The sequence below is a fragment of the Gigantopelta aegis genome, chromosome 4, assembly GCF_016097555.1.
Source record: "Gigantopelta aegis isolate Gae_Host chromosome 4, Gae_host_genome, whole genome shotgun sequence".
Lineage (NCBI taxonomy): Eukaryota > Metazoa > Mollusca > Gastropoda > Neomphalida > Peltospiridae > Gigantopelta > Gigantopelta aegis.
In genome coordinates, this window is record NC_054702.1 from 100,726,819 (window position 1) to 100,739,612 (window position 12,794).

At 34.2% G+C, this 12,794-nt stretch overlaps 1 protein-coding gene across 1 annotated transcript in view; it reads left to right on the top strand.

Annotated features, from left to right (window-relative positions):
• The window catches only part of LOC121370112 (usherin-like), a 94,355-nt gene that overhangs the window by 33,094 nt on the left and 48,467 nt on the right, over positions 1-12,794 (top strand). Inside the window, exons 14-21 of the mRNA XM_041495215.1 lie at positions 167-316; positions 941-1,432; positions 2,214-2,483; positions 4,543-4,715; positions 5,591-5,735; positions 6,565-6,792; positions 7,638-7,772; positions 8,358-8,495. Coding sequence (XP_041351149.1) covers positions 167-316; positions 941-1,432; positions 2,214-2,483; positions 4,543-4,715; positions 5,591-5,735; positions 6,565-6,792; positions 7,638-7,772; positions 8,358-8,495 — 1,731 coding nt within the window. The remainder of the gene's footprint in view (positions 1-166; positions 317-940; positions 1,433-2,213; positions 2,484-4,542; positions 4,716-5,590; positions 5,736-6,564; positions 6,793-7,637; positions 7,773-8,357; positions 8,496-12,794) is intronic.

Sequence of the window (12,794 nt, forward strand, 5' to 3'; positions counted from 1 at the left end):
ACATAGCTGTATGTTTATGAGGCTTAATTGGGCTCAATAATAGGTTTTGTGTCTTATAGGATGTACATTTAATGTGTATATTTTTTTTAATGTTTATATTTGTTTCAGTTAAGATATTTATATACATGTATATTGTATGTTTATATGTCTACCTAATGTGTTACAGCCCCTGCCCAGCAGCCTCCACCAACTCACATTCCACTGTCTTCCACATCGATTGCTCTGTCCTGGGGTCCACCTGATTATCCCAATGGAATCATCAAGCAGTATAACATTGTCAGAAATGGAACAATTCTAACACACCTGGACAATTTTAGTAAGTTTAGTCTGATTTATGTTTGTATTTTTTTTTAACAGTGATATTTTTCCTTCTTCCATTTATGCTGTTGTGTTTGTATTTTGCATTTGTAAATTATGTTATAATATGAAGCAGAATTGCAGATTTAATAGTTTGAACTACAGGTAGGTTTGATTTACAGAGAATTCATCTTTGTGTTTAATTCACTTGCCATTGTTGGTCGCCCAATAGCTGATGTATTTTTCATGCTGGGTTGTCATTAAATATTAATTCATTCATTCATTCATTCATTCATACATCAATTCAGTAGTTTTAGGCACAGAATTGATAAAATTATTTTGTTTTGTTTCTTACTTGCCTCTAGCGTTTGAACAGTCAAGAAACATTTTTATGGCATTTTGTACTGAATTTTTGTTGTTGCAGTCTTCGTTTTGAATTCAATGGCACTAGTGTTTGAAGTCAAGAAACATTTTTGTGGCACTATGTACTGAAATTATTATTATTTTTTTTTTTTTTTTTTTTTTTTTTTTTTTTTTTTTTTTTTTGCAATTTCAGTGTTCAGTTACAATGACACTAGTGCTTAAGAGTCAAGAAATATTTTTGTGGCATTATATACTTGAATTTTTTTTTTTTCAATTTCAGTGTTTAATTACAATGACACCAACCTAAAGCCCTACACATTATATGCATACAGCGTTGAAGCGGTGAACTCGTTTGGAACAACACGCAGCACGACCGTCATATTCCGCACTCTGGCCGGCAAACCCAGCAGTGACGCTATGCTGTCCATCTCGGACATCCGGTCCCACTCCGCCCTGTTCTCCTGGACCCCTCCCTCCAACATGCATGGACCCCTGGAGAAGTTCACCCTCTTCTCACGGACTCCCAGCAGTCCGGATGCTGACCTGGTCCACTGGGAGGGAAAGCAACAGAGGGTCAATCTAACAGATCTGATCCCGTTCACCAACTACAGCTTCACGGTGCAGACGTGCACGTCTGGAGGTTGTTCTCTGAGTAATGTGGTGATGCTCACGACCTTGTCGTCGGTTCCTGAAGGTCAACAGGCTCCAGTTATTACTCCTGTTGGGAGCACGAAGCTCTTTATAAAATGGGATCATCCAAAATATCCAAATGGTAATTTATGTATTATCTGTTACTAGCATCTTTTATGAAGCTCTTTATAAAATGGGATCGTGGTATATCAAATGCTGTGGTATGTACTACCCTGTCTGTGGGGTGGTGCATATAAAAGATCCCTTGCTGCTAATCGAAAAGAGTAGCCCTTGAAGTGGCAACAGCGGGTTTCCTCTCTCAATATCTGTGTGGTCCTTAACCATATGTCTGACACTATATAACGGTAAATAAAATGTGTTGAGTGTGTTGTTAAATAAAACATTTCTTTCTTTATATTTATGCATATGAACTTTTTGATTATTAGCATCTTTTTATTTTAATTCATTCTATAATTCATTGTTACTTTATCAAAACTCAAGGTTTATACTTTTTAAATACTATCTTCATGGGCACAAAATTATATATTTATAGGTTTAATCCAGGTTTGCTGATTTATGTGAAACAAACATGCTGTCCTGTGTGAAAAATGCCTATAAATGTGTCCAGTGATGCTAATTGAAAGAAGTAGATCAAGTGTAACCAATGTTATTTGTCATATTCACTGATAAACATACCTTTCCTTTTTTTTTTAATTGAACATCTAATTTGAATATTTATCTTGTCTCCATATTAACCTGATATGGTTTTATGATGTTTCATAAAAGTATAATTTGAATATTTATCTTGTGTTCGTATAAACTTGATATTTTATGTCTTTTTATGGTTATTTAACTATTTACATACATATCTGATGTACCAGTAATATTATGGTCACTGAAGCAATTTTGTTTCATTATTGCAGGAATCATTATAATCTATGAACTATGGATGCAGGGACTGCCAGATTCTAATGGTATAAGGAAACCTATTCTCAAGAGAATCTTTTTTTCAAGTGGTCAGTACAACCCGCGTCCAGTAACCAACCCCCAGGAGAACGCTCTGTCTCCTCCCATCACCAATTTCACAGTGATGGGACTGGAACCTTTCACACAGTATGAGTTTCAGGTGCTGGCACAGAATGATGCTGGAAAGGCAGCTAGTCCATGGACTCCCGGACGAACAGGAGAGGCAGGTATGTATAGTCCAGATTCAAGACCATATGAGGAACAGGGTTTAGTATGATATTCTCCAATACATAATTAGATATTTGTCATTTGCTGTATGATACATGGGGTATTTTTCATGGGGCTTGCATTTGACCCTGACCTCTGGCTAGCAGGAAGTGGCTCACAAGGAAGGTGCTCATCTGAAGTGTAATTGCATAGCCATGGGGTCAAACAAAGAGAAAGAGAATCAGTTAATGCTGTCATCAGTTAATATAACATTTGCTTAATTGTTGCATATATTTTGCATCTTTTAGATACATATCAGGGCTCAAAGTTTGAAAAATGTTTTAGGAGCACTGTGCTCCTAACATTCTAATTTTAGGAGCACAGTTACATATTTTAGGAGCACTGGGGAATAAGTTTGGAGCGCTGATGAATATTCAAAGGGGCATCCATAAAGTACATAGTTTTTACATTCCATAGTGGTGATCATGTACAAAATGCATACAGGGGCACTGGCGTAGGAAGTGGGGGGGGGGAGCAAGGGGGCATGTGCCCCCCACTTTTCAGATATTTTGCTTTATAATAGTGTAAAAGTCACCTTCCTACGCCACTGAGGGAGGAGTGTTTCTGAGAGAGATTTTTGAAACTGGTAAAGAGAGCAATTTTGAGTAAAGATTAAACACATAATCCGTAATAAAGATGAAAAAACCAACCTATTTGTAAATAAATTAGGGGGGGGGACCAAAACATGTCCCCACCACCCCTGCAGGCTCCCAACTCCGACTCCCCAGATCATCAATGAACACTATAGTGGTTAATTGTAACTTAAGCTATAGAAGAATGTAATGATTATAGTTCTACCAGTACTTCATAATAGCTAATTTATTATTTGATATTAATGATATAAAACATCACAATAGAAACCTGAGTAAATACAAGTTTATTAACAACAAAGCTTCCATGACCATCAGAATGACGGTAACTGTAACAGTTCTCTCGTTCACCTTCTACGACGGTCACATGATGCCGAATTATAAATACTGGCCAATCATCAGTCGCCAATCGATGAAAAGTACATGTATCTGGGTCAGAACTTTCCAGACATTGACGTGATGATCAGATCGTATGTAGACATTACAATTCAGGTTTTGCGTTAAAATTAAAGTAAATGTAACAATACCACGTGCATTGTGTTACACTTGCTTTTAAACTAAAGGTCTTTAAAATCGTTAACGTGTTTAAAAGTCGACTTGCAAATGGAGTCATGTAGAAAATATGGCCTATTTGTAAGAAACGTCTTAAACCGCATTACCGTGATTTTGTAGTCATTTGGCGTTATTTCGTTTCTAATTATTATTAACCATTATCAGACGAGAATCCTAAGAAAACCAATTAAATCGGTATACATAATTATAATTTTGTTCAAACTGAGTTGATATCCCATTTAAGGTACATCTCAAATTTTAAACTTACTGCTTAAAAAATATGTTCAGTGAAAGCTGTTTCTTTTCAGCCTTAGCGTAGTAGGCCAAAGTGTGGTATTTTTCTCAGAACTGAGACCAAGCATTATGATTCTGTTGTGAATCACGTGCAGATTAACAAAACGTTGGGTCACTTGGCTATAACTTAAGACTACGAATTTCATAGTATGCGTCAATGCAGTGGCCACTTTCCAACCAGCAAAACTAGTTATTTAGTTTGGTCACACTCATGTGACTTGGTAGTAAATTTTGGTCACACTCGTGAAAAATCCAGTCGCATATGCGACCAGTTAGTCGAGAACTTTGAGTGCTGCATATGGAAGTTTCGGATAATATTATGTTTATATTTATACATATCCATACATCTGGCCCCATACTTATAAAGCATTAAAATTCTGACTCAAGTCTTGCCCATGCAAATTACATGTAGATAATTTAAGTCTAAATACTTTGCTAAAGTTTTGGATCTGAACTTTAAATGTATGTACTGGTCCACAACCTATTGACCTGCCTAATGTGTAAGATATTTGTTTGTGATCTCATTATTGTCTCAAATAATAAAAACAATATTTATATTTATCGTTAATAATTATGTTTCTAGCTCCTCTGTCAGCCCCTCCTCCAACCATTGTGGGCATCAGCAGTACTGAACTGATGATCAAGTGGCAGGCTCCGAAACCAGACGAATCCCGCGGCAGTATAACTAGCTACAAACTGTACCAGCTTAAGATGCGTGATGCACTGGACACATTCGCTCCTCCTTCATCATGGAAGGTATTATCACTGTAGATTGATGCAAAGATTGTCTTGTAGATAGCAGTGTTACAAGATGTATTTATCCAAATCATAAATTTAGGTGGTCATCTTGTTTTCCTTACATTATAGCAGCTATTCAGTTTGGAAAATATGTTAGAATTTTTTATTTGAAAGTTAAAATTTGTTTTGTTTATTGATATCACTAGAGCACATTGATGTATTAATCATCGGCTATTGGATGTCAAGCTTTTAGTAATTCAAACTAGTAGGAAACCTCTACATTTTCCCATTAGCAGCAAAGGATCTTTTGTATGCACTTTTCAACATACCACAATTTTTGATATACCAGTCATGTGCCACCGACTGGGCTAAATCCTCTTCGGACTTGGAACTGAATTATTAACTTGTTTAAAATCTTATCTGTAGAAGAAGACATCCTTGGCTATTTATACCCAGTCTTGTCATGATGGTGCAAATATCCCTGGACTATACAAGACATTAAAAACACACACTTACAACTACAGTACGAAATCTATTTTTTCAGGTGCGGTCGGTCTATGTTTGATCCCCGTCAGTGGACCCTTAGGGCTATTTCTAGTTCCAGCCAGTGCTCCACAACTGGTGTAACAAAGGCCATCGTATGTACTATTCTGTCTGTGGGATGGTACATATAAAAGACCCCTTGCTGCTAATTGAAAAGAGTAGCCCATGAAGTGGCGACAGTGTGTTTCCTCCCTCAATATCTGTGTGGTCCTTAACCTGATGCCATATAACTGTAAATAAAATGTGTTGAGTGCGTCATTAAATAAAACATTTCCTTCCTATTTTTGCACTGTTTTGTTTTGAATTTTAACATTAACAGCCTTTAACAGTGATCTCTATTTGTTTTTCAGCTGATATTTGAAAATCCAAGTGAAGTGTTTTCATTCAGTGTGTCGGGTTTGAGGCCGTATTCTGAGCACACGTTCAAGATTGAGGCATGTAACAGCATTGGCTGCATCAACAGCACCACAGCTTCAGGACGGACCCTACTGGCAGGTAACTGTTGAAGACTTCTAGACCATAATTACCATATTTTTAACATTGCCAGTGATCAAACAGTGTTCTGCTATGTCATTAGATGCATTTTTGTTTGTGTTTGAGGGGCAGGATGTATTCCAGTGGTAAAGCGTTTGCTTGATGTACAGTCAGTTTGGGATCAATCCCTGTCGGTGGGCACATTGAGCTATTTATCATTCCAGCCAGTGCACCATGACTGTTATTTCAAAGGCAGTGGTATGTGCTATCCTCTCTATGGGATGGTGCATATAAAAGATCCCTCGCTACTAATGGAAAAATGTAGCGGGTTTCCTCTCTAAGACTATTGTCAAAATTACCAAATGTTTGACATCCAATAGCCGATGATTAATAAATCAATGTGCTCTAGTGGTGTCATTAAACAAAACAAAGCAAACAAAATGACATTACACAGTATATATTTAAGTCTTTGCCTGCCGAACAATGTTTTAGTCTTTCTGGGCCACTGCTGGCAGGATTTGGAGTCTCACAGAAGCCCCTTATTTCAGTCCAAATTTAAATTAATGTCTCACCACTATCATATTAATAATTAAAATCACTGAAACTCACTCAAAACATTTAAAATAATTTTACCAGTGGCAGCGACTAAGGTAGGTATCTCTTTTTTTATTTTGAGCAGAAAGGCTAGTGCAATGTTGGCTACAGAAAATAAATCCATATATTTAGAGCATAGAGCAAGTAAAGACCTCACAGACATTTTCTAACAGTTCTAATATTATCATTCTTCACTATTTCTACTCGAAGTTATTATGGTTTTGATTTTTTCCTTCTTTTTTGTTTCCCCATACAGCTCCTGAAGGTGTACGAAAGCCATTTGTTGATGGATATAACTCGAGCGTCATGAAAATCATTTGGAAGCCACCACTCTTTGCAAATGGCCCACCTCCACAGTACACAGTTGACAAAACACTGATTGCTTTGAGTTATCCCCCGGTGGTCGTCAGGGGAACACGATTTCCTGGAAGTGGATATTATAAGTTTTCCTCCGATGTTATTCCACAGAATGTCGCATTTACAGGTACGAAACATATTTCTAATATTAATGCGGGTTATATTCATAATTATGAGTTGTGGGTGGGAAAGTAGAGCATCAAGAAGTATTGAGTGAAGAAAAGCCTTTTTAATGATTAAGCATTATTTTAGTTTAAATTGTTTGAGTGCTGCAAAATGGTAATACAAGGCCATACATAGTGAGGTGGTAGTATGGGGGGTGGGTAAAGAGGAAATATTTTGTTTAAAAGTATACTCCTTTTGTCTACATGCAAAAGACCTTGTATTACTGTTTGCGTATTATTTTTACACACACACCCTCCCATGTTATTGTGGGCTTTGTATGGTAGTAACCTATGGTCGTTTTCGTTATTTATTTATTTCTGAGCCGATTGTTTTCTTACTTACTGAACTTATTTTCATGCTTATATCCAATTAAGGTTCAAGCACGCTGTCCTGGGCATACACCTCAGCTATCTGGCCTGTCTGTCCAGGACCAGTGGTTTTTTTGTTAATTGTTAGTGAGAGAGAAGGGGGTGTAGTGGCCTTACACCTACCCATTGTGAACCCTGTACCTACCAGCCTTATGTCCGATCGCTTAACCATGACACCACTGAGGCTGGTGATGGTTCTCTAGATTGTTTTCTAAATTGCACCCAAAAATAGTGTGGGTTTTTTGTTATTTCGAAAAAAACTTTTACTTTTCTTCTTATGTCAAATCGAACTGAAATTATTTACAAAAAACAATGTTCATGGAGACTGGAAAGGACTACAGTTTTTATGTTGCTAAAATATATTTATTTAAAACTTTCAACCCAAAATTAATATTTAAATGTAACCGTAACTCATGGTACCTCTTTTTTTTAAATATAGGAGTGCGTTTTAAGTTTAGAATGAAGAAGGAGGATAACCTGCGAATGATGTTTTATACATCGTCGCCCAACCAGGATGAGTTTGTGGCCATTCAGTTTCAGAATGGTCGACCGCGCTGGATGTTTGACACTCAGAGTAAGTTCTCAAAGAACATTATATTTGTAACATGCAAAACGTTATTCAAGATTTACTTATATTGAAAAAATTATTTTGATTAAAAATATAGGCTGTGAATTTAAGTGGATTACATTGGAGAAGAATATTTTATGTTAGGCATTTAGTATATGCATAACAATATCCCGCAACATGGCTAGCTTTGGCACTTGTCAATTTTGCCATTTGCAAATTTTCAAAACAATTGGAGAATTTTATTTTCATTTGGTAAATAAATTTCATGTAATAATTGTTATTTCATTAAATAACTGGGTATTTGCAATTATTGAAGTTTACATAGATAATTTGGAAAAAGCCAGCTCTGAGCAGTAGTAACTTCAAGATTGTGATTAAACAAATTATTTGCATTTAAATTTCACTGCCTGCTGATTTGAATATAGATTAGTGTATAAATACAATGTGATTACTTTAACATTAAATGTATATATCAAATTATTAAAATTTGCAAACATAATACTTAATATTACTTGATATATTGATATAAAAATAAAATAACATCTATTTTAGAGTGATCATATTAATGTTTGTTTTTGTGGATTTACTCAGGCTGTTTAACAGTCATTGACCTTAACGAGACCATGTTAATGGAAAATAATCACTCGTTAACTGATGGGGAATATCATTTTGCTGAAGCAAGGCGCAGTGGCCCAACAGGTCGCCTAATCGTTGATAACCAGTATGAAGGTCAGATTTCCAGAGAGTTGCCTCCCTTCATCTCTCCCTGCAAACCTGCTTCTCTCCCTTAGACCTGCTTTCCTGTGGAACTGACTGGCATGAACAGCTTACCTTCAGACTTCTCTCAAACTGATATACATGTATATAAATCTTTCTTGAATATTGGCTGTTCTAAAATCCTGGATTAATCTTTCGTGCTTCTCGTCTGTTAATCATGTACCTTTATCAATGTCAGGTGTAACAAGAGAAAACATTGTTAAATTGTTTTTGTGTCTTCTCTTGTTACATACATTAATGTTTTTACTAATTATGTTCACACCAGTGCTATCTGTTAATGGTGTGACGTGGTACATGGTTAAAATAACTTTTTCTGCTTACTGTATTAATCTGGCTTCTATTATATATTCTTGCAGAGCTACTCATTTTTCTCAGCATTTAGATGCATTATCATAAATTTCCATAGTTATTTTTATAGTGAACAAAAATAAATAGTGTGTAGATTTATTTTTTAATGTCAAAAGATAAAAATTGTTTTATCACATAATTTCTGTGTTCATTGGTAAACTATATAAGAAATTGTTTCACATATCTGTTTTTATATTCTTTGATTTTTCTTAAATGACCATGGTACAATTTTAAGAATACAGAAGACAAGTTCATCCATAAATAAAAATATAGATTTTCAAAGACGATACAAAACTATATTTTGCTTTTCTTGTCAGTGAATATTTGAAAGACCAAAGATACACAAAAACCCCATTAAAAATGTATCATTATTAGCTTTAATGTAACATGTCTGTGTTCCCTCAGTTCAGTGTTTTAAATTTTTATAATTGTGCAATAATAATACTAACTTGAACCACATTAATGTAATGAAACCCATCCTGCTATACTGCATATAATAAAAACAGTATATATTGTAACGATTTCGCTTTCTCAGCACGTGCCCACTTATAGACCGGTGCTAGAATCGAATTAAATACAGTTCTAAAAATGCCTTGCTGGGTTCGGCTACCCCTTTCGGTTGTAGACTTCCAAAACTCACATTTTAATATGTAAACTCATGATTAACCTTTCTCACTAACTAATACAATAATCACATAAGTCGCCCTTTTTCACAGTGTTTATTTAAGGGTGTCAATAGATCATAAAAACAATTACAGTTAACCAGCAAAATAATTAAGATTTTTAATAGATTTCATGATTGACATTGAGAGATACAGGTTACATAATAATTATTCAAATTTCGCACAACTGAACCACCATTCAATTCCCCGCCAATGAAACATTAAGAATCCCAATATGGATTACCATTTGTTTATTCTAAGAGAATGAAAATCCATCGAAAACGTACCTAAATATTCATTTCCACTCATGAAACCACAAGATTCCCAAACGTGGAATACTTGGTAATTTACGAGACAGAAATAATATTTCCTTCACTCCATTCCTTTCTCCGAAATTCCAATAATCTTCTTTCAAAAATACTTTAGTAACCTCTCAAGTGTCAATGCAAAATATGCCTAACAATAATTTTAAGGTTTACGGTAATGCAATGCGAGACGGTGACAACTAACAAAAATACACTACCATTTGGTTAATGAATTACATAATAAATAAATAGCTTATCATTGTCGGTTCTCACATAATAAATCTAAAACACAATTTGGAATAACCGAGTGAGAGAGAGCCATTCAAAATCTACACATAAAAAAAACACAATCAACAAACACACATGTACCTGTGGTTGGAAAGTCAGAAGTGAGTAAACGGATGGACAAATCTAGCATTAATACATGGAATGGCTCTCATTGGTCCAAATTAATGACATGACATTAATCGGACATGACGATTGGTTAACCTATCATAACAATTCTTCGTAGAAATAACGAAGATTAACGACAAACTTAATTATAGCCGAATATTGCCGAAAATTATACATCGCTACAACAAAAATTACATAAATAAAATAAACAATTCTAACTTAATTATCTTCTCAAATGATATCCCAAAATACAATATAACATTATTATTGTTTAACCCCTCCCCAAATATTACACAACGTAATATTAACTATAAAATCCAAGCCTAAACATTACAATATTATATGGTCTCATGCCACTGTTTGGAAAATCAATTGATCTGAATGATCGTTCCTGTAACTTTACCCATCAATAATCTGATTCATAGAAGGCTGATTAAAGTGCTAATAGGGTGCTAGAAGATGTTAGTATAAGAAGTTCAGAAACCAAGAATAAAATTAAGAAACCAAACATAAGTAGAAAAAGGACAGACAACAAATCAGATTATTCAGGAAAGTATTGGAAATATACAGATTTGTTACAATATTAACAAATGATTCATTTCACAGTTTATTGTTTATCTGACGTAGCTATAACAGACATTTTCTGTTAAAAAGCAACTGATCAACCAATACTATTCTTAAATTAAAAATAATGTTATTCATGCAGCAGATGAATTCCTCATTTTAGTGATTTACTCTCTTTCCATTAAAACATTTATGTCTTATTGAATATAAAATGTCATATATTAATAGTTCATAATTTTGTTTAATTTCTCCACCACTGTATTTCAGATTATTCTATCCTATTATCTTCTGCTAGTTTCAGAAACATTTTGTTGTTGATTCTGCATTGCTGTATTTACCATTTATATTTATGTTTAAAAAGGAAAAATAATATTTAACATAGGGAGGGGAGGAACAGTGAATATATTGCCTTTTTTTTCTTTCTTTTTTTTTAAACAATTTTCATTGTGTTGCTTTTTTCACAAATTGGTCTGTGAGCCCTTTTGTCTCTTAGGTTCCCCAAAAACATTTCCTGTTTTACGGCATAAAATTGGATTTTCTCAAAACAGTGGATTTTGAAATCTGATGGTTATTTTTTATTGATGTATTAGGCCCTACTATAATTTTATTTAAATGGTAAAAGCAGCAACAAATGTGTCAACAATAAAACATACTGTTCACAACAATAGAAATAGCACATGCTTATGAACAACTCTAAAAATATTATCTAGAATATTTTCATTTATTATTTACGTTTTGGCTCATTTGGTACAGCTTTCTGTTATTTTTATATTGTAGTATTTTAACAAAAAGAACACTTTTTGTATATTACATATCAGAGCTATCAAATATTTTTGTGGGTGAAAACTTTTTTCCTGCCAGCCAGTTGGGTTTTTTAAAGATTTTTTAATTTACTAGTATATGATTCATTTGTTAATAATTTGACTTATATGGTATACTATATGTATAATATTTATTTATATGACACTGCTATAATAAAAACTGTTTTAACATTTACAAATGTACCATTACGAAAACACAGATTAATATTTCATGTGCCATTTCTTAGTGTTGTAATCCATAGTCCCTAAGCTTGTCTGTATTCTAAGCCTGTACCTCTCTTTCCTCCCGCTGTGCTTGTGACTTTGTGCTACTACCTACTAGACTGCAAGCGTATTGGCTATGTGTCTACAACTAATGACGAGGGGCTTCGCTATGACGATAGTCTCTGGCACTCGTTTGTCGGCAGGCGCGATCGCATCAAAGGGTCTGTAACTGTTGATGAGAAATGGAAAGGTGAAAGTTTATGCATGAAAATCTTTTATAATTAAGAGGGTTTTGTTTACTTTACTTTATTAGTATTTCTCTTTATTATACTCAAACGTATTAGTTTAAGACAGAATGTCAGTTTTCAATATATCATGATAGGCCACATTTAAAAAGAAAACTTTACTTATTTATGTTTGTTTTTTCAACAGAGTAGGTAAATGGTAATTTCAATATCATTCTTATAAAATAATGTTTTAAAAAATGTCACTTTTAACTGGTTGAAGATGCTTTTTAGTAGTACAGTGAAACTTTTCAAAACTGGACCCTCTGTAAACTGGAATTCCCCCAAAACCAGACATTTTTCATGGTCTGTTTTTTTAAAATCAGTACAGAACTTAAACTCTCTAAACCAGATATCTCTTGAAACTGGACATTTTACTTGGTCTCAATGGTATCCAGTTTAGAGGGGTTGCACTGTAGAAAGTTTTATGTTTTACAATTATTAATTAACTATATACGTGAAAACTGTCATGGTAAAAAAATTTGTCATTGTTATTTATTTATATTACATGTTTTACAGTTTTCTTCTGTTATGAGGTGTACTTCTTTTGTTCATAGATTACTCAAGGAATAACAAAAATTAAGCAATTTAACTTACTGGTATAATAATAATAATAATATAATACTAAATTCTTTATTTAATGACCGGCCTCGGTGCCGTCGTGGCAGGC